The sequence below is a fragment of the Ursus maritimus genome, unplaced genomic scaffold, assembly GCF_017311325.1.
Source record: "Ursus maritimus isolate PB19 unplaced genomic scaffold, ASM1731132v1 scaffold_11, whole genome shotgun sequence".
Classification (NCBI taxonomy): domain Eukaryota; kingdom Metazoa; phylum Chordata; class Mammalia; order Carnivora; family Ursidae; genus Ursus; species Ursus maritimus.
In genome coordinates, this window is record NW_024423453.1 from 16,634,840 (window position 1) to 16,657,329 (window position 22,490).

General features: G+C 36.9%; 1 protein-coding gene across 2 annotated transcripts in view; it reads left to right on the forward strand.

Annotated features, from left to right (window-relative positions):
* SPATA5 (spermatogenesis associated 5) overlaps positions 1–22,490 on the forward strand; it is a 321,325-nt gene that overhangs the window by 240,537 nt on the left and 58,298 nt on the right. For both annotated transcript variants that reach the window (XM_008689495.2, XM_040626287.1), the window contains one exon: positions 21,521–21,685. In XM_008689495.2, the coding sequence (XP_008687717.1) occupies positions 21,521–21,685 (165 nt within the window). The remainder of the gene's footprint in view (positions 1–21,520; positions 21,686–22,490) is intronic.

Consider the following 22,490-nt stretch of genomic DNA (forward strand, 5'->3'; position numbering starts at 1 on the left):
TAGTTCTGAAGTTTCTGAGTTGGTGTAAAGACCATTTTCTGAGAATGGGAATCTTAGAAATAGCAAAGCTATAGAGAAGAAAATTATGAATTAGGTTGGGGATGTTTATTTGGATGTACCTATTTAACATCCAAGTAGAGATGTCAAATAAAAAGTTTGACATATGAGTCTGGAGTTCAAAAGACAAACATGGACCTGATATGTAGATTTGGGGAATCATTTTTTTGTAGATGGTAATTGAAGTTAAAGGAATGGATGGCAAAGGGAAGAGAAAGAAAAGAAGGTTAGGTGTAAGATCTGCAGAACTTCAGCCTATAAGTTTTAGGTAAAGTAGAGATAGAGGAATCCCCCCCCCCCCAACGTGGCTGAATGAGAACATCCAGAGAAATAAGAGGCATAATATGGAGTGTCAGAAGCCAAGAAAGAAGTGTTCTAAAAACAAAGGAGTAATTCGGCTTTTTAAATCCTGCCGGAAGTTCAGGCAAGATATGTGCAGAAAAAGTAATTTCTTTAAATTTAACAATGTGGAGGTCATTGGCGATTGTAACAAGAGTCAGTTTGGTGCAGTGATAGGGACGGACTGGAGTCAGCTGAGAGAAGAGTGACAAGTGAGGAAGTAGAAGCAGAGCTTTAACCACTCTCTAGCTATGCAAGGGGAAGAAAGAGGTTGGGCACTAGCTAAGACAGCATGATGTGTTGAACAAGGATGTTTAGGAGCAGAAGGTATCTGGTATGTCTAAATGAGGATGGAAAACAGCAACTAGAATAGAGCTTGAAGATACCCCAAAGGGAGCAGATAACTGCAATGCTGCATTCCACCCTGGTAAGATGAGGTAGGATTTGGAGGGAATGCTGTCTACATAAGAAGAATACCTGGTCAGATATAAAGTTAGGTAAAATACATAAAAACAAACCATCAAGTCTAAATGAGTGTTCTTACCATCACACTGAAATCATGAAAACCAGGCAAGCACTTTGCGATTCCTAAAGAAAATCTTCCTTGTTAAAACAACAACAACAACAAAACAAAAGCAAAAGAAGATACTAAACTGACATCAAGGAGCAGTGCCAAGTAATGAAAAACAAAATCCATTTTTTAAATCATTTAAACAGAATTGTCTATTTGAGAACATCCATCTTTCTTTCTTTCTTTCTTTCTTTCTTTCTTTCTTTCTTTCTTTAAGTAATCTCTATGGCCAACGTGGGGCCTGAACTCACGACCCTAAGATCAAGAGCCGTATACTCTACCAACTGAGCCAGCCAGGCACCCCTCTCCACAGTCTTACTAATTTTACTGCCCGAGGCAGTGTTAATTCCATAGCCCACATAAAAGATTTTTAAAAATACTTTGTTAGAGAATGTGGCGGACTTGTAGTTGCAACTTCCAAACTCCTCTTTAAAGATTTGTAATATTTGGCTGGAGTTCCATTTTTTTCTTTTTCTTGCATAAAAACAAATCACTGCTCCCCCCCCCCCCCCCCGAGTAAATTTGAGATGATACAGCCAGATCTGTCAGAGCTATACTTAACTTGGTTGCCCACCTGTTCTGGTTATAATATTTTCCTTCCCTTTCCTCTCTTGTCTCTCCTATTCTCCCATACATTAAAAAAGGAAAGGAAAGGAGAGGAGAGGGAAGGGAAGGGGAGGGGAGGAAAGGAAAGAAGAGGGGAGGGGAGGGGAGGAAAGGAAAGAAAAGGGGAGGGGAGGAAGAGAGAGAGAAAAAGAAGGAAAGAAAGAGTTGAGGGGAAAAAAACAAATCATCTCTTTTTCATATTGATATTTAAGGTGGAATAAAAGTGGTTATAAAAGCATCTATCAACACAACACTAACTTGCCAAGCTAAGTATTTGGGTTGGAAATCATGCTTTCCCAACTGCTTAAAAACAGGAAGTACCTCTGAGGAATGACAGATAGCTCTCTGTTGCTGTAAAGGAAGGCTGCTTTCATTTCTTGGACATACTTGAGCAATAAAGTGCATTCTGCAGTTTCATACATACTACACACATGCATACATACATATATCTACATATATGTTGCAGAAATCCATCTGCAGTATATATGTGTGCACACACATCAATATATGTAAATATATGTTAAAACATCTTCAAAGGCTTTAAACAGAATCTCTTCTCATAAGCTAGTCCAGACACATCTTACCCAACAATTCAAGCAAAGCCCTTGGATCTGTCAGAAACAGCCTATAGGTTTGCACTAGGTGATTAATTGCCAGGAGAATCTGGTTCTATATTCCATTGCATATAATTGTTATCTTTTCTAAAGGTGTCCTTTTATTAAGATTCCACCTCAAACAGGGTTCTATACACGCACATAACTTACATTCCTGATGTTTAGCACTTATAACCAAAAAAAGAAGAAAACTTCAATCCATTAACAGAGGCGTATTTGTCTGGGTTCATAGACACTTTTTCCCCCAGTTTTTTCTAAAAATTTAATAATATTTCAATTTGCCTAGAAATTTGTCTTAGGATAGCAGTATGGAATAATGGAATATAGTTTAGTTACCAAAGTCTGAGGGTATGGAATCAGACCTTAGTTTGAATTCCATCTTTACTGCCTAATGTCCCCCTGACCTTTGGCACTAATTTAACCTCTTCAAACTTTATTTCCTTTCTTGTAAATTTGGTATAAGAATATCTCCTTTTGGTGTTAGAGTGAGGATTGCATGAATTACCATAGGAAAGCACTTACCACAGTTCTGAGGGAATCTTTGTGATACAAATATACTGTGATTCTCTAATTACTTTCATATCCAATTAAGAAAAGAAGTTTGCTTCCGATAAAAAGTTTTCCTTACCCTCAGGGCACCTCGGTGACAGAGTCAGTTAAGGTCTGACTCTTGATTTCTTCTCATATCATGATCTCAGGGTGGTGAGATCGAGCCCTGAGTAGGGCTCTGCACTTAGCAGGGAGTCTGCTTGAGATTCTCTCCCTCTCCCTCTGTCATTCCCATTCATGCTCTCTCTCTCTCTCTCTCTCTAAAATGGATGGATAAATCTTTTTAAAAAAAAATTATCCTTACCCTCATTACTGACAAAACAAGGACCCTGACTTCTGTTTACAATGTAGTCTTTGCTTTACTTTTGACTGTGAATCTTAAGTCAGGTTTATCTTGATTTAGTGGTTGAGTATGGACTCTACAGCTAGACTGCTAGTGTTCCACTCCTGGCTCTACTACTTACTAGCTGTATGACTTTGGGCAAGTTACTTAACCTCTGCCTATCTCAGTTTTGTCATCTGTAAGGTGGGACTAATAATAATACCTAACTCATGTTTGGAGGATTAATCTGCAGACTTAGAATAGTGTCAGGCATATAGTACATTTCACGTGCAGGTGTTGTTTATCATTGTCGCCATCATCATCATCATCATCCTGGAACAGCCTCTCCATTGCTTCTTAACCATAGCATGGGGATGTTATAATAGGTGGAAAAGGATTTGGTTCTCTGAAATACAGAGGTAGACCAATACACTTTGATATATGCTGCCTATTACTTAGGAGTGAGATCTCTAAAGATGCATGCACGCACCATAGGGTGAGGGAAGAAAATATTAGTAACTTGTATTCATGATTATTTTATGTAGTGTTCTTTATTTATTTTTTAGAGAGAGAGAAAACGCAAGGGAGCACACAAGTGGGGGGATAAGGGGCAGGGCAGGGGCAGAGGGAGAGGGAGCAATCTTAAGCAGACTCCACACTGAGCATAAGCCCGAGGCAGGGCTCAGTCTCACAACCTGAGCTCATGACCTGAGCCAAAATCAAGAGTCAAATGCTTAACCAACAGAGCCACCAGGGCACCCCTGTAGCATTCTTTTTAAAAAAATGTGTGTGTATGGGGGGGGGGGTTTATAATATATACAATATATTAATATAGGGACATATATATATATATATACTTTTCAAATAAATATAGAACTATTGGAGGTAAGTGCTCAAATTAATTTTAATAATATGAATGATTGATCACAAAAGTTTGGAGACAACAGTCCTAGGAGACAGTGTCTTCCAAAGGTGATGTTAACTTGACAACTTTCAGGCTCAGTTGTCTGCTCTACTAGATGGAGATGAACATTTACAAAAGAAGCAAGTTAAACTTCTTTTCATGCCTCCAGAGTGTTTGGAAAGACCACAGCCAATGAGTTCTTTGCTAAAGATAGGGTAAACATGGCGTGGAATCCAGGTTATTCTGGGTGTGTCAGCTACTCGACGGGACTGAATAATGAGATGTCTGAGCAGTGTCAGGTCAGTCCCTACTTACATTTGGACTTGGCCATGTGAGAAAACGCTGTTGTTCTCAATGGCCAGGAACCATAAAAACACAGTCTCAGGGGATAACCAAATTCTTTTTTTGCTTATATTTAATAGAAATAAAACTGAGACTTTTCTGGAACAGTAAAAAAATTTTATTATGAATATTGTTACCTTTACAGAAATGGAAAAGTTATTATTAATTTTTTTACCTACTTTGTTTAGAAAATACCAGAAATAAAGGAAAACCAAAGATTTTTTTCTTAAATGGATTCATTTTAAACCGGGACACCATCATTTGGAAATAACTCATAATGGGCTTTTTTTCTCACCATTAAAAGTTCTCATAATGAGCTGATATGAGCCAGATCTTAGGGCATAGAAACTTAGGGTAAATGACTACCCTTTTTTTCTTTTTGGAGAGTGGATTCTTTTGGGAATCTGATAGATATACTCTCCTGAAAAAATATGCCAGGCAAAATTTGGCCTACACTTTCAAGGGTTTACAGGTACTCCTTTCCCTAAGCCTATCCAAGAACCTTTAGGTAATTGAAATCCTCTGGACAATGAAAAGAATTTAGCTACATTTGTGTTCCAACCTAGGAGCCACTGTGTAATCACTACAGTATGTGACCAGCTTTCTGGAAACCCTTCATTATCCAGGTTTGATTTCAGAAAGTCATTGACATAATTCTTAGTTATGTCTTATTTTTATACTTGAAATAATGCTCAAATTATGGTATATGCATTATCTGCTTATTATGTGGTGTCTGCTTACTATGTGTTGCTTATCTAAATTTTTTAGAAAGCCATATCAGATATAATCTGAATCTTGCAAAAGCAATATCATCTTAATTTGATCAGGGAATTAGAGACTGACAAATCTAATTAACAAAGAACTTCTCATAGCAAGCTTATGAGGTAGGCAAGGCAGGTAGAGAATGAGCCCCATTTTACAGATGAGAAATCTGAGGCTTAAGAGCAATTAGAATGACTTGATTCATTACTGGGGTGGGACCAGGGGGCCGTTCAAATATACCTGTGGGGCTTTTTCAAAGCAACCTCTGTAAGCCATAGATCTCAAAACTGAGTCTAAAGACTCCCTGCATCAGAGCCAGCTGGCATACTTAATAAACATGCAGAGTTCCAATCTCTCCTTCCAGAAGTTGTAAGTCCAAATGGAGTGTAAATAGGTCACGGGACTCTCCTAGATTAACAAATAAATTAGATGATTCCTTTGCACACTGAGGTTTGAGAAATCCTGAGCAGTAGTTTGACTTTGAGTGCACATGAGAGTCACTTGAGGAGCTTTGGAAAAATAATTTCCCTGGTTGGGCTGATTCAATAAAAATCTCTGGAGAAAGAACCCCAAGGAAACCTACTTTTCAGAGGTTCATCAGGTGATTGTGATGCACAGTGAGGATTAAGAATTACCACTGTAAGGGCCCCTGGGTGGCTCGGCAGGTTAAGCCGCTGTCTTCAGCTCGAGTCATAATTCCGGGGTCTTGGGATTGAGCCCTACATGGGGCTCCCTGCTCATCGGGAAGCCTACTTCTCCCTCTCCTTCTGCCTGCCGCTCCCCCTGCTTATGTGCTCTCTCTCTCTCAAATAAATAAAATCTTTAAAAAAAAAAAAAAGAAAGAAAAGGAAGGAAGGGAGGGAGGAGGGGAGGGAGAAAGGAAAGGAAAGGAAGAAAAAGAAAGAGGAAAGAAGGGAAGGGAAGGGAAGGGAAGGGAAGAGGAGAGGAGAGGAGAGGAGAGAAGAGAAGAGAAGAGAAGAGAAGAGAAGAGAAGAGAAGAGAAATCACTACTATAAGGGACTTTTGGAAACTTTTTCTGTAAAGAGCCAGATAGTAAATATGTTAGGCTTTGCAGCCTACATTAGTTTTCAGTTATCGGTCTATATCATTTATCAGTTGTAACTACTCAGGTTTGCTGTCCCAGAGTGAAAACAGCCATAGATAATCCTTAAATGACTGAACATGGCTGGGTTCCAATGCAATTTTATTTATAATAACAGAAGATGGGATAGATTTGGCCCATGGGGTGTATTTACCAAACTATATGGTCCCACCCCACATGCTTCACACAGCCAGAATTAAACTGTGTTCTAAATCTCACATGCTTCTGGTTATTGCATATGAGTGTTGAAAACTACTGTATTAAAATTCAATTAATAAGTAATAGAGCCAGAATTTTGAACTATGAAGGAGTTAAAAAAATTATTAAAAAGAAGAGCCTATAGTACATATTATCAAAGATAAGATAAAAAAGAAAAGGTATGCTAGACTAGGAAGAAGAAAGTGCCCTGAGCAGCCAAACCCAATGCAGTAGGGATGGTCACAGAGCTCAGAAGTGGACCAGCACCAGCCTGAGGGGTTTTATTCCAAAAAAGGAGGGGCAAAGAAAAGGGGTAAAACAGCCCTGCACTCTTACGTGTTGGGATTGATAAGAAATACCTTCCTAGGGGCGTCTGGGTGGCTCAGTTGAGCGTCTGGCTCTTGGTTTCTGCTTAGGTCATGCTCTCATGGGTCGTGAGATCCAGCCATGTGGGCTCCGCCTCAGTGGGGAGTCTGCTCCAGATTCTCTCCCTCTGCCTCTCCCCCCATGTACCCGCGCACGTGTACTCTCTCAGCTAAATAAACCTTTAAAAGAAAAGAAAGAACTTCCTATACTTTGGTATTTTGTACCCTAAAAATTGGGGTGTTGGCAGGAGGGGAAAAAAGCAATGATCAGTCCATCTGGGGAGGGAGGCAGGGACACACCGGTGTTTAGCTTAGTGGCTGTAGAAAAACTGTGAACCTACACGTGTGGGCAAGGAGGCGCTGTCCAGCTCTGCAGTGCCGCTCTACAGTTGGTCCGGTGGGTCCTGTGGTGCCCCTTCAAGTCACACTGCACAAATCTGTCTTGCTACCTCTCTATCCTTAACAGTTTCCTTTAGACCAAATGTTTAATCGTGAGAGAGGTGGAAAGCTTTGAATCAACAAGAAAAGTTTCACTTACGTGTAACATATCATCCATTGTACATAGTATACATCAGAAGATTTCTATTTTAAGTTTTTAAAAATGATTTGTATATAATGAGTTAAAAAACCCAACTATCCAGAAAATTCATATTCTCAGCAATGTATTTTTGGTACCGCCTAATATCTTCTATATTTCTTGTCTGCATGCTTCTGCTTCTGGTAGGTAGGTGTCCGCAGGCAGATCACTTTACATTTTGATGAACTGATTTTTTTTTTATTTGGAAAAATGTATGTCCTTTGAATACCTTATAGTCCAATGGGGGCATTAGAACATGTAAACAAATCTTGTACTGTAATATGTGCAACAGACATGTGAATGGTGTTCAAAGGATTATAGAGAAGAAATGATTCTTGTGTGTGTGGAAAAGTGATTTGAAGAAAGAACTAGAATTTTCCTGGAGTACATGGCATAGGGGTGGGTGGGACTGCTCAGACAGAGAGATCAACACGTACAAAGGCATGAGGGGATGTGCTATTTTCAGAGAACTATAAGGGGTTCCATATTAGTAGAAAGTAAAAGGCAGAGAGAAGCCAAATAATGGGAAATGATACTGGAGAAATAAGCAGGGGACAGATGATTTTTCCCCATCGCCACCACCTCTCCCTTCACCCCTGTTTAGAGCCTACGGGTTTGTTGATATTTAAATACCATAAAACTCAATGTATGTTTGTAAGGAAGTCCACCTCCCCATCCTTCTACCCTATGGAGAACTTTTAAAAGATGGAATTTTATAGAGATATTCAAAAGATTAATTGCACTGTCTTCAGTTTTCCTCTGTAGTTTATCAAAAAGCAAAGTCACTTTTTATAAGAGGAAAAATTAGGATTAGTTCTAGATAAATACTGTTTTGGCTTTGTAAAAGGGCCTTTTAAATAGAAGTGGATGAAAAACATTCTAGTAAAAGAACTTAAGAGTGTGTGTGTATGCGCCGTTCTGCTGTCCTTACTCTTCTGTGCTCATCGAGCGCTGCCGTACACCGTGGTACATTCTGCCCAGCTGCTGTCAGAGGCATCAAGTCTTTTCTTGCACGGTGCGACGGGTTTTTACAAAACTGAGCAAGCCCAACATTCGGCAGATAGCCTACAGACCAATAACTTAGTTGTTTTAATACAAACACATGCTCAGATGTTGTCATACAGAAATCCTTTTTAAAAGAATTATTTTTCGAAGAACAAAGAACGTTGTAACCCTAGTACCTAACCCTGCGCCTGGCACGTAAGTAGACGCTCGGCGTATGTTCATGGGATTGAACTGCTCTGTGAAGTCTCAAACTGAGCACTAAAAACTCCCTTAACTCTAGGAGTAACCAGATATTGTCAGTAGCTGTAATATGAATTGAAATGTTGTTTAAAAAGCATTTCCAGCAGTTGAAAAACTGCTTATAAGATCCAGATTTAATTTGGCAAGTGTTGTTCTCTTTGCAGAATACAAATACAAATCTATCAAAAAAAAAAAAATTCCTGCTTTATCTTTATCCTCCTTTGCAAAATGGAGAGGCATTGTCAAAGGGGGAAATGTCTAATAATAATAAGTTGAAAACTTCGGGCAGTTCCACTTCAAAGATCTCTCTTAAATCGTCCTTTACAGGTTCACTGCCTCTGTTATTATTCATGTTCTAATTTAAGACCTCAAGATTGTATTCGCTTCCTAACTGGAAGTTGCACTTCATTGCTGTGCCCCCTCCACACTGCTGCCAGAATCGTTTACTTTCTTAAACAAAAATTGAGCCTGTCCTTCACTTGATTAAAAACCTTCCACAGTTTCCTATGGGCTATAAGGTAAAGACCACAGTCCTTGATGTTACCCACTATATGTAGATAATCATACCCCTGGAGTTGTTTTTGTTTGTTTTTACTTCATCTACCTTCATATCCCCATGTTTTCAAGAACCCTCTGCCAGTGCTTCTTAAACTTTCTGGTGACATGTCACGTATGGATTAATACCAGCTAAAGTCACTGACTGCCTAGGGCATCTGGCTTCCCTGGGCTGCTAGCCCACCTGAGAGCTAAAGGAAGCAGTATCTTAAGCACAACCGTAATCTGTTCCCTGTGTAGCAGTTGGGCAGCGTTGTCTCACCTTGTGACCACAGTAAACCTTTTTCCCTCACAGCAATGGGTTTTACTTGCCGTACCTTTAGTTGTTTGTGCAGACTATTTGCTCTGCCTTTTCCTACCCTTCTCAACCCAGTAAATTTCCCCTGCTTGTCATTTAAGGTCCAGCTTACTTAGATCAGGGAAGTGTTTCTAGATTTTTTAAAGGAAGTTTGAAGTGCCTCATTTCCAAAGTTTTAAGTCAGCAAATTTTAACTCTTGAAAATTCTCACTTTCCATTTTCTGAGCCAGATGTAATCATTTAATTCTAAGTTTAGACAGTTACCTACTGTACCAATAATGATTTTATGTTTTTAAAAATTCAAATAAAAAGTCTCACTTCCTTGGGCTTTGTAAACCACTTCTCTCCCCCATAGATTATATTCCCCATGCTATCAAATATACCCATCTCAAAGGATGATGAGCATAGTATAAATATGTATCATTCCTACTTACTCAGTTATACTATAAAATTAAAAGATGTCAAGTTATTTCTTATAAAAAGATTTACTAAGCTAAAAGCTATAAAAGGAGAATTCTAAAAATTGGTTTCCTTGGTTCAGCAGAGCCTATTGCTTATTTTAACTGTCATTGATCGTGATCTCTCACATATTCCTCTCAACTATTTCTGTCTTTCTATAAATGTTTTATAGGGGCGCCTGGGTGGCTCAGTCGGTTAAGCATCTGCCTTCAGTTCAGTCAGGTCATGATCCCAGGGTCCTGGGATAGAGTCCCGAGATGGGCTCCCGGTCCCACGGGGAGTCTGCTTCTCCCTCTGCCCCTCCCCCTGCACGCTCTCGCTCTCTCTCTCTTTCTCCCTCTCTCTTTCTAAAAATTAAATCTTTTTTAAAAATAAAAATAAAATAAAAATAAAAATGCTTTATATATCCATTTGGTAAATATTGCTGATTTTATCTCATTAAAATGATTGATTTTAGTATCACAGCGTTCATCAAGTTCCAATTTAATTCTTATCCTTAAATTTTTAATTAATGTGGCAATTATTCGTGTATTTGGTCATCTTTTTTGCTACTATCTTAGCCTGTTAAGTAAAACTAGATGCACTTGACTCTGTATGTTGACTGTTTTCCACTTTTAATATGTTAAGTTCTTAAAAGGACCAAGTATTATGCCTCTTTGTATTGTTAATAGTGCTTTACACAAAAAAGTTACTCAATCGATGTTTTTTTGTTACTTTCAAAATACCATATGGATAGTTAAGATTTTCTTATTCAAATTTTATATAAAATCCATTTCTGTTTCTTGATAACTGTTCAGCAGGTATTTCCCCAACTCAAATACAATTAAATTTTTTTCTCATTTTCTCAAAGTTTAATTACCAAATAATATAATGAAGAGTGTTTCTTTCAAGGGCTTGAATGGGTTTTGCAAAATATTGCTTATTTTATTGGTCTCTAAATCTATTCTTCCTTCAGTCTAATTAAACTTTTGGATTACTGAATTGCATAAAAGTTATTATGAAATTGTATTCCTGAAACATTGAGAACGTCAAGCCTTAAAAGATAGTAGCTAAAATGGAATAAACCAGACAGAGAAAGACAAATTCTGTATGGTATCACTTACAGTGGAATCTTAAACACACACGCACACACAATTTCTAGAAACCAAAAGTAGAATGGTTGTTGCCAGGGGGTTATGGGGAAACAGGGACAATTTGGTCAAAGGGTACACTTTCAGTTCTAAGATGAGTAAGTTCTGAGGATTTGATGTCCAGCATAGTGAGTATAGTTAATAATAAGGAGTCGTATACTTGAAATTTGCTGAGAGTAGATCTTAAGTGTTCTCACTTACACAATCAAAGCATCCATGTCATATGCCAAGCACTGTGCTGAGCGCTTTATGTAGATTATATTATTCAATTCATAGAGCCATCCTCTGAGTAGAAACTAGGACTGTTAAGTATTTTGAAGTACCAACAGGGGGCGCCTGGGTGGCTCAGTCGTTAAGCGGCTGCCTTCAGCTCAGGGCGTGAGCCCAGGGTTCTGGGATCGAGCCCCACATCACGCTCCTCTGCTGGGAGCCTGCTTCTTCCTCTCCCACTCCCCCTGCTTGTGTTCCCTCTCTCGCTGGCTGTCTCTCTCTCCATCAAATAAATAAATAAAATCTTTAAAAAAAAATAAAGAATTAGAGTACCAACAGGTTTAAATGATCTGTCCAACAGCTAATAAATGGGAAAGCTAGAATTTTAACCTAGTTAGGCTGAATTCTTTTATCCTCACTTTTAACATGTATGCCAAATTACAAGTTATATGTACCTGGTAGAGTCATAGAAGGTTATAAGGAGAAGACTTTTAAGCTGAGACTTGAACTTGTCAGGTAGACAAGGAGATAACAATATTCTGCGCAGAGAGAGCAATATGTGTGAGCACAAGGAGGCAGAGAGCAACATGGTGATTTTGGCTGTGAGTGCTTAGATGCACTTAAGTAGCTGCAGATAAGGTAGGAGAGTTTCACAAAATTATAGAGAACTGAAGCCTATGCTTAAATTTGACTCTTTCCCTTAAGGTGCCATGAAATGGTTAGAAAATAGGTTACAGGATTTGCAGTGTAAGAATGATCGCTTTAGCAGTGATGTAGATCAGGAGAGGAAGAAGAAGGAAAGAATAAGACTGCATGCAGAAAAACAACTAGCAAGGCAATTAGGATATTCTAGACGAGAGATTGTGTTGTCTTCACTATATGGAGTGCCTTGTATGTGCTGTTGCCGAGTTTACAGTGTTGAATAAAAGAGTATGACCCCTGCCGTTGTATACAGCCTACGGCCTGTTGGGAAAGACAGACAGTAAACAAACACATAAATATGTAGTAAAGAAGATGGAAGAGAAATGACCATTTCAAGAGAGAATTAAGAGTAGCATTAACCATGACTATTGCCTGTCAGTCAAATTTAGAAGGAGAGGGAGATGCCTAGCATCAGTTCAGGGTTTCTTTTAAATAAATCAGAGCTGTTACCGAGGATCCACCTCTCTTCCCGGTTTCTGGAACTATTTTCTCCATGAATCATGATACATTGATATGTTTTTATTAAAGTAAAATGTAAAGGCTCAGCGCTGCTTTTCTTTCCTAGAGGAAGGCACTCCCTACAGTCACATACACACCCTGTTGATCATTTGAAATGAATGGGAGCCATGGGACCTGATTTTTCAAAGTGTCTATTTTAATACCCTGGTCTGAACAAGTGTTTCTATGCTAACTAAATTAGATTTGATCAGTTGATAGAATATGAAATTATAAGTGTCAAATTTCAGAATTTATAAAAAAGAAAAGGCAGGGACGCCTGGGTGGCACAGCAGTTAAGCGCCTGCCTTCAGCTCAGGGCGTGATCCTGGTGTTATGGGATCGAGCCCCACATCGGGCTCCTCTGCTGGGAGCCTGCTCTTCCTCTCCCACTCCCCCTGCCTGTGTTCCCTCTCTCGCTGACTGTCTCTATCTCTGTCAAATAAATAAATAAAATCTTTAAAAAAGAAAGAAAAGAAAAGGCAGCCCTGTAACTGTGGTAATAGAATTGGATCATTAAGAATCCTTAATATGAAATACCAGAAATGCTTTTAAGTCCTTTTTGTAAAGGTCAGAAGAAGAAAAGGTAATGGTATTAGTGTAATTGGTGTAATCACTAAAATAATAATAACATATTTTCAGTAATGACCATGTAACATAAGCTGTGGGCGTTTCCTTGGGAAAGATACCATAACGGAGTCCTAGAATCAGGGTTGGAAGTCCCATATAAAAGGTCATCTAATAATTCATAGTCTTACGTGCACAAGCAGATTTCAGGTGAACTTTATGGAATTATTTAACAAAATTATGTGGGGATGTTTCTTCACCTGTATGTTTTGAGAAGAATTCTTGTCAAATATACATAGCCCTCTCTGATTAAAGAACCACCTTCTCACACATGAAGAAACTAGAGCTGAGACGTAGAGACTTGCCAATGTTTTGAATAAGTTCTCTTGAAAAGGCAGTTTGCCTATGATATTTTTAAATAGAATTTTAAGGTAGCAACCACAATATCTATGACCTTGGGGCTAGAAGGGCTCAGAGTAGTATTAGGAAGTCTTGGCTTATTTTTTCATTGAGAGTTCTCATATGTTGATTTTAAAATAACAGAACATGCCATCATTCAGAATACATTCTTCCACCCTGATATCCCAGAACAGTATTTTTAAAGAAATTCTAGGAAGGGTGTTAACTCATTCAGGGTTCTACAGGAAGGAAGGCTCTTTCCTACTATTTTTTAAGCTAACTTTCACTGACAAGATCAGACCAGAAAAAGCGCAGCTGGCTGTTGGCCCAGACAACATTATAATCATTGAAGTGTACTCAACCTGCACTGCCCAGGGACAGTTACAACTTGGTGGGGGGTGGGGGGGCGCAGATGCATGCTGAGTGTTGTTCCAGTGACTTAGATGACGTGTGTGCTGTATATCCTTTGCTGTGTTGTTCTTTCAACTATTAGAAAGGAAATTTTAAAATAGCCTAGAATACGATTTTTCCCATAAGGGTGAAAAGGATAACTTCAACTTTAAAAAAATAACCAAGCTATTCTCAGCTATTTCCCCAGCACCTAAAACAGGGCCTGCCTGGCCCACAGTAGATGTATAATAATTTTTTTTTTGATGCAAGAATTATTTAAAGTTCTTTTTTTACCTGTATCATATTTCAGAAAAAAGAATTTTTTTCATTTGTCCATCTATACTGTGTATCATTGTCCTGGTAGGATAGTAAAGTAAAAAGAGGACTGACTCAACATCCAGCCTACTTTCTGCAATTTATTGTGTGTTCTTGGGCTTCATTTTCTTTTTCTTAATGGGAGTATGACAATAACTACGTCACAGGATTTGGAGAAATATTAAGTAAAATACGGCATCTGAAAAATGCTTTATATATTCTTAAGGGCCATGTAAACATTAATGTTATTTGCCTTAACTAACATTTTTAATAATTTGAAAACATATATTTACTGGAATCCATTCTAATTTACTGAATCCTGTATTTGTTTTAGGTAGGGGAGAAGTGATTCCCCATAACTGAAATGCAGTTTGAATACTTAATTATAAAGTACATTTCAAGGAAGCTGATGATGCATCATTTTTACCTAATGTATTATTGTTGGGTGTGGAGAATAGTCTACAAATAATTAAAACAGTCTTTTTAAACAAAGGAAGTTATCTTTACTGTGCATTTCTTAATTGACTTTTTGCTTGCCAATTTATACATAACTTAAGAATTAATAGTTATCTGGTAGGCATTCACCATATTGTAGGTGTTGAGACATATGCGGAAAGTACACACCAGCATTTTCCAAAGTGAAAATGGAATATTAACTTTTGAGATGTTTTATGATTAGAATTTGGGATAAAATTTGTATATAACTACTGTAGCCTTCTCTTGGAAATTTTTAGTATCTATTAGTATGGGTTCCAAAAATTTTTGCATATGGAAGGAGACCTGTTTAATTTTGCTTCTACCCATTGTTTAACATTCCCAAATGTTATTTAACAAAAAAATCCCTTTCTGTATTTCATCTGTTAACATTTACAGGAGTGTTTTATGAAGCACTGGTATGAGATATAATGGAATTGATCCAATGACTTTTAAGAATCTATTTAGAACTCTAAACACAAACATGATAAAGTAAATTTTTTAAAAGAGAAAGAGTTGACTATAGCATTAAAATGATTGTTATACCTGCCAATCTATCATCATGGCCAAATCATAAAATTGATCTGCTATTAAGTAAGTATTCCTTCTCTTATTGACCAATTCTTCTTTTCTTTTTTTTTCATTGACCACTTCTGTGTGACTCTTTTCAACTGCTTAGTTGAAGGAGATAGTCTTTCCAGATAGAGACAATCTGAGAACATCTCCAATGCCCTTGAATTTACTGATTGATTGATAAATACTGAGAATCTAACAAACATGTTACTACTTTTTAAATCAACTTTATTTATAATTTATGTACCATAATAAACTGCATCAATTTAAAGTGTACAATTAATGTAAACATATATGTAAACCGGTGACACCACCTTTGCAATCAAGGTATAGAATATTTCAGTCAACCCCAAAAGATTACTTTTGCCCCCTTGGTAATCCATCTTTTCTTCTGCCCCAGGTTCCAAACTACCACTGGTCTGCTTTTTATAATTATAGATTAGATTAGCTTTTTCTAGTATTTTAAATAAATAGAGTTATGTAATATGTATTCTTTCATATCTGATTTCTTTAACTCAATGAAATGATTTGAGACCTCATGCATGTTGTTAAGTGTATCAGTAGTTCATTCGTTTCTTATTGCCAATTAGCGTTCGCCTATATGTATATACATACTTTGTTTCTCCATGCATGAACCGGTGGGCATTTCGGTTGTTTACAGTTTGGGGCTATTGTGAATAAAACCTCTATGAACATCCATGTGCAAGTCTGGATAATCATGGTTTTGTTCCTCTTGGGTAAATACCTAAGAGTAGAGTAGCTAGGCTGTTATGATGGGAAATGTTTAACTTTTTAAGAAACTGACAGTTTTCCAAATTGGTTGTTGTATTTTATATTCCCATTAACAGTGTATGAGTTCTTATTGCTCCGTATCCTTTTTCAGTCTTTGGTATTGTCAGTGTCTTTAATTTTAGTCATTTTTGCAAGAATGTAATGATGTCATTACATTGTGGTTTAAGTTCACTTTGATCTGATAACTGGTGATGTTGAGCATCTTTTCATTTACTTACTTCCCAACCATATAGTTTCCTTTATGAAGTTCTGTTCAAATTTTTTGCCCATTTTCTGTTGGTTGTGTTCTTATTATTTGTTTTTAAGCGTTCTTTGTATATTTTGGATCCAAAATTTTTTTTCAGATGTGCCTATTGACCTTTTATCCCAGTCTGTAGCTTGCCTTTTTATTTTCTTAAAGCTATCTTTTGAAGAGAAAAAAAATTAATTTTTTAAAGACCAGTTTTTTAATTTTTTATACTTCTAGAAGTTTATAGGTTTAGCTCATACATTGAGGTTTATGATCCATGTAAGGCTAATTTTTGAAATACCAAGTAAGGATCAATGTTCATTTTTAAAATATTAGTATCTAGGGGCGCATGGGTGGCATGTTGGTTAAGCATCCAACTCTTGGTTTCAGCTTAGGTCATGATCTCAGGGTCATGAGATCGAGCACCAGCTGAGCTCCATGCTCAGCACAGAGTCTCCTCAAGACTCTTTCCCTCTGTCCCTCCCCTCCTCGTGTGCTCTGTCTCTCTCTGAAATAAAATAATACGGGACGCCGAGGTGGTTCAGTCAGTTAAGCATCTGCCTTCAGCTCAGGTCATGATCCCAGGGTCCTGGGATCGAGTCCCACAAGAGGCTCCTTGCTCAGGAGGAAGCCTGCTTCTCCCTCTGCCTGCCACTCCCCCTGCTTGTGCATTCTCTTAAATAAAATCTTTAAAAAATAAATTTAATAATAAATCTTTTTTGTAAATAAATGAGTGTCTAGTTGTTGCAGCATAATTTTTTAAATGCTTTCCTTTCCTAGATGAGTGCCTTCAAAATAAAAACCATTATGGACTCCCTTATCTGTTCTGTTGATCTATATTTATATCCTCTACACCTTATCACACTGTCTTGGGTTTTTTAGCATTATAAGTTGTGAAATCAGGTAGTGTAAGTCCTTCAACTTTTTTTCTTTTTTGACTTGCTTTCACTTTTCTCATTTGCATTTCCATGTAAATTTTATAATGTTTGTGAGTTTTTTTTAAAAAGCTCTTGTGAAATTTTATTGGAATTGCATTGAGTCCATAGATAAATTTGAAAAGAATTAATATCTTAATATTGAGTCTTCTAATTCATGAACATGGTGTATCTCTCTTTATGTAGGTCTTTAATTTTTCTCAATAGTGTTCTAGTTTCCAGTGAAGTGTTCATTAATTTTATTCCTGTCGTTTATGTTTTATGCTTTTTATGTATTCTCATAAAGTGGATTTTTAAAGCTTTATTTCTGTTCACTTACTGCTTAATATATAAAATACAATTTTTATAATAAACTTGTATTCTGTAATCTTGCTAGTAGTTTTGTAGATTAGTATTTCTGCATAAACAATCATGTCATCTGCAAATGCGGGTAGTTTTACCTTTTCCTCTTCCAAGTTCTTTGTTTCCCCCCCCCCCCGTTTTTATCTTTTGTCTTTTCCCTTTTGCCTTTGCATAAAAACTAGTACCTCTATTACATTTTTCAGTAGAAGTGGTGAGTTTTTACCTTGTTCTTGATAGAAAACTTTCAATATTTCAACATTATGATATTAGCTGTTGGTTTTTCTAGATACCACCTCTCATATTGAAGTTCTCTTCTATTACTAATTTGCTGAAGGTTTTTTTTAACATGAGTGGATCTTGAATTCTGTCAAAAGTTTTTTTGCACATATTGAAATGATTGTGTGAATTTCCTCCTTTATTCTGTTAATAATTAATGGTGAATTATACCAATTGGATTTGGTTAAGATGATTTATTCATTTTATACATTGTGAGATTCTATTTACTAATACGTTTTAAGTATTTTTGGGTCTCTGTTCATGAGGGTCATTAACCTGTAATTTTCATTTTTAATGATACCTTTGTTAGGTTTTGGAGTTAGCATTATGTTGGCCTTGTAAAACAACTTGAGAAGTGTTCCCTTCTCTTTATTCTGAAATGGTTGTACAATCTCGATGTTATTTCTTCTTTGATAGAATTCAGAAGTGAAACCATCTAGACCTACGTGTAAAAGTCATAATAAATTAAATTTTTAATTCAGTTCCATTTTAAAAAATATAGGTTCATTCTGATTTTTTTATTTCCTTTTGTGTCCAATTTGATCGCTGGATTTTTTTAAGAGACTTATTTTTTTTTCGAAGTTGTTAAATTTATTGTCATAAGGTTGTTCATAGTGTTCTCTTATTATTCTTTTTGCTATCTGTAGGATCTGTAATGGTAACTTCTCTTCCATTTGTGATGTTGGTGATTTGTTCTCTCTTTTATCCTTGTTGAATCTAGTTAGAATTTGATCACTTTTTTAAAATCTTTCCAGATTTTGACTCAGGTCATGATCTCATGGGTCGTGAGATCAAGCCCAATGTTGAGCTCTTCATGGAGCGTGAAGTCTGCTTGGAAATTCTCTCTCTGCGTTTTCTCATGTGCATTATCTCTCTCTCTCTCTCTCTCTCTCTCTTTCAAATAAATAAATAAATCTTTTAAAATGTCTTTCCAGAGAACTACCCTTGACTTTCGATTTTCTCTGTTGTTTCCTATTTCATTGATTTCTGCTCTCATCTTTATTATTTCATTCCTTGTACTTTAACCTTAGGTCATTAATTTTGGACTTAATTCCTACCATAAACATTTAAAGTTATAAATTTGTCTCTAGCACAGCTTTTAACTATATTCTACGAATCTCGATATGTTAGATTTGCATTATCATCCAACTTGAAACACTTTCTAATTTCCTTGTGATTTTTTCTTTGACCTGTGGTTTATTTAGAAGGGTGTTGTTTAATTTTCATGTGCTTGAGGTCTTCCTCTGTCTTACTGTTATTTATTTCTAATTTACTCCCTTATAGTCAGAGTACTACTTTGTATGATTTCAGTCCTTTGCAATTTGTTGAGTTTTGTTTAATGGCTCACCATAAGCTGTCTTAGTGATTACACCCAGTGGACTTAAAAAAAAATATGTATTCTGCAGTTGTTGGATATAGTGGTCCATAAGTAAATATCAATTAGGTCACAATGATTGATAGTCTTGTTCAGATCCTCAGTCTTCCCTATCTTTACTGATTTGTTTTCTAGTTGTTCTGTAATTGCTAAGAGAAGAGTTAAAATCTCATACTGTAATTGTGGAATTATCTTTTTATCTCTTTAATCCTGTCAATTTTTGCTTTATATTATTTTGAGACTCCATTATTAGGAACATACATGTCAAGAACTATAAAGGTTCTGAGACTTTACCCTATTTGAAAGCTAACATGTTAACCTGCCGCAATTTCACGAGGGCTTGGCTAAAGACATGCGATTCTTGGGTTAGAGACAGAGGACAATTTATTACTCACAGTTTATTACTCACAAAATATCATGATTTGTGTGTGTGTGTGTGCGTGTGCGTGTGCGTGTGCGTGTGTGTGTGTGTGTGTGTGTGCTGCTTCCCTGAGAACTACATTCCACCATGCAACCATATGAAGTCCTGATATGTGTATTTTCTATAGTGTTTTTATGTGCTGTCTCAGCTACATTTTCAGGGTTTTTTGGGTTTTGTTTTTTTAATTAGAAGATGTTCATGTTAGAGTTCCTGTGTTCCTTATTTTATGTATTTACTTTTCTGGGTATTTCATTCAAAAGTGCACATAAAGAAGTGTGCTGTGTTTCATTATAAGTGAATGTCTCTTAAATCTTCAAGAAATGCCATTTTTTTAATTATGCCAGCAACAAGAGTAGTTTTTTGGAGGTGGAAGACATGTACAGTTTTGTAGTGTTTCATTTCCAGTGCTCTTCATTTCTTCCGGAAGATTCAATTTTCCATCTTAAGTCATTTCCCTTAAACCTGAAGAACGTCACTCAGCATTTTCTGTAGTGCCATTCTGCTAGAAACAAATTTTCTTGGTTTCTTTTATCTGAAAATGACTTAATTTTTCCCTCATTATTAAAGAATATTTTCACTGGTCCTAGAATTTTAGAATGACATTTTTATTCTTTCAGCACTTCAAAGATGTTGTTCTGCTGGTTTCTGCCCTTCGTTGTTTTGATTGAGAGTCATTGGTGATGCAAATTATTGTTCCCTGTATTCAGTCTGGCAGCTTTCAAGATCTTGTCTTTGGTTTTCAGCAGTTTGCTATGACGTGTCTGGGTGTGGTTTTCTTTATATTTATTTTATTTTAAATTCACTGAGCTTCTTGATTGTGTAAATTTGTTTGTTTACGAATTTGGAGAAATTTTGGTTCATTCTTCTTCAAGTATTTTTTCTGCTCCATCTTCTCTTTGCTTCTGGGACTGGAGTTACACAAATTAGACCTTTTGATGTCATCCCATGAGTGATCTTTTAAGGTAAATCTTACCAATTCGCCTTCTACTTAAAACCTTCTAATGAATTCTGTTTACAAGTAGAATACAGTCCGGACTCTACCATGTTTTTTATGGCGTTATGATCCTCCTATGACTGTCTTTCGGACCTCATTTCCTACCTCTTTTCCCGTTAGTCACTCTACCACAGATTTTTTTTTTCTTTCCCTGGAACATATCAATCATTCTTGCTCTTTGTACTTGATACCTTGAATGCTCTTCTCCCAGATCTTTCTAAGGCTGACTCCTTTGGGTATCTGCATAAGTTACCTCCTCAGGGAGACTTTCTCTCACCACCCCAACTAAAAGTTGACCCAGTCCCTTAATACACACACACATTTTAGACCCATATCTGTTTTACTAACTTTATTGAGATAGAATTTACATAACAAATTTAACCCATTTAAAATACACAATTCAGTGGCTTCTAGTGTATCCATAGACATATGTAACTATCACCACAGTCACTTTTACATATATCTATCTTATTCATGATGTTTTCTGGTACTAACAACAATGTCTGGTATATAGTGCATGCTCAATAAAGTTTCCTGAATAGATGAGTTCATTAGCTCTAAGATAATTTAGTCATTAGCCTCCAGTAAAATATGAGGGAAGTTCATTTGACTACTTTCAGCTCTAGAAGTATTTTATCAGAGCTGTGCTATTTTGAAGGCTCTCTAAAACAGCTTAACCCATATTTTAAGAGTTATTGCAGGAAGTTCCAAAAAAAAAGTCTTTTGATATAATGAATACAAGTCATATTACACATTTCCCTAAGAGAAAATAGCCATTTTATTGACCTGACAGTTGCTGAGAAGCAGAAAGCCTCTCAGAAGTATTGCTTTGCTGTTTTCAAAAGTACTCTGAACATTGTTTATTTGTTTGAATCTTTGAAATAGATTATAGAATCACTAGTACTTGTTTTATGTACTAATTATGGGTAATAGTGGGTTATTCATGAGATTCTAGACATCCCCTTTCTTTGGTACCTTTCATGTGGAATGTCAGTTCTGAGCTTGGTTAATCTTCATTGTCTCATCTTCTTTATAGGCTTTGATGCGGCCTGGAAGAATTGACAGAATCATCTATGTGCCTTTACCAGATGCAGCAACAAGAAGGGAAATATTTAACCTGCAGTTTCACTCTATGCCAATCAGTAATGACGTGGATCTGGATGAACTCATCCTCCAAACCGACACATATTCGGGAGCAGAGGTAAGATAGTTCTGCTCAAAATACCTTGGTGGCAGGAAAGCAGTGGGTTGGGGTCATTAGCAAAAAGACTGCTTGATACCAACTGTTTTAAATGACTGTATGTTAAGAAATCTTAAAACAGGGTGGGGCACCTGGGTGGCTCAGTCATTAGGTGTCTCCCTTCGGCTCAGGGCATGAGCCCAGGGTCCTGGGATCGAGCCCCGCATCAGGCTCCCTGCTCTGCTGGGAGCCTGCTTCTTCCTCTCCCACTCGCCCTGCTTGTGTTTCCTCTCTTGCTGGCTGTCTCTCTCTCTCTCTCTGTCAAATAAATAAAATCTTAAAAAAAAAAATTTTAAAACAGGAAATGCACTATATGACAGGTAATCACTGAATTAAATTACATTTTAATGGCCTCTATTATATCTCAGTTGTTTTTACCTGGCTTCTGTTACTTCTAAAAATGTAGTCTTCAGAGAATTAACATGATATAGTGGGGAGAAATTGGACTAGAAGTAAAGTTTCTTCTTTGGGGTTTCTGATACATCAGCTCAAACCATTCACACGCTTCTCTGAACTTTGATTTCTTGACCTGTGAAATGGAAATGAAACACAACTTTACATACTGTTTTCTTATAGAGATCATAAAAATGAAATTAAGATATCATGCAAGTGCTCAGAAGTACAAGACTTGGCAGAGAGATTGTATTCTTACCATCTTTTATCATTTTGGAAAATTATGTCAGTCTACTTATGTATTAACAAAAATTCTCTCGTAAAAACTGTAAAAGAGGGCGCCTGGGTGGCTCAGTTGGTTAAGCGTCTGCCT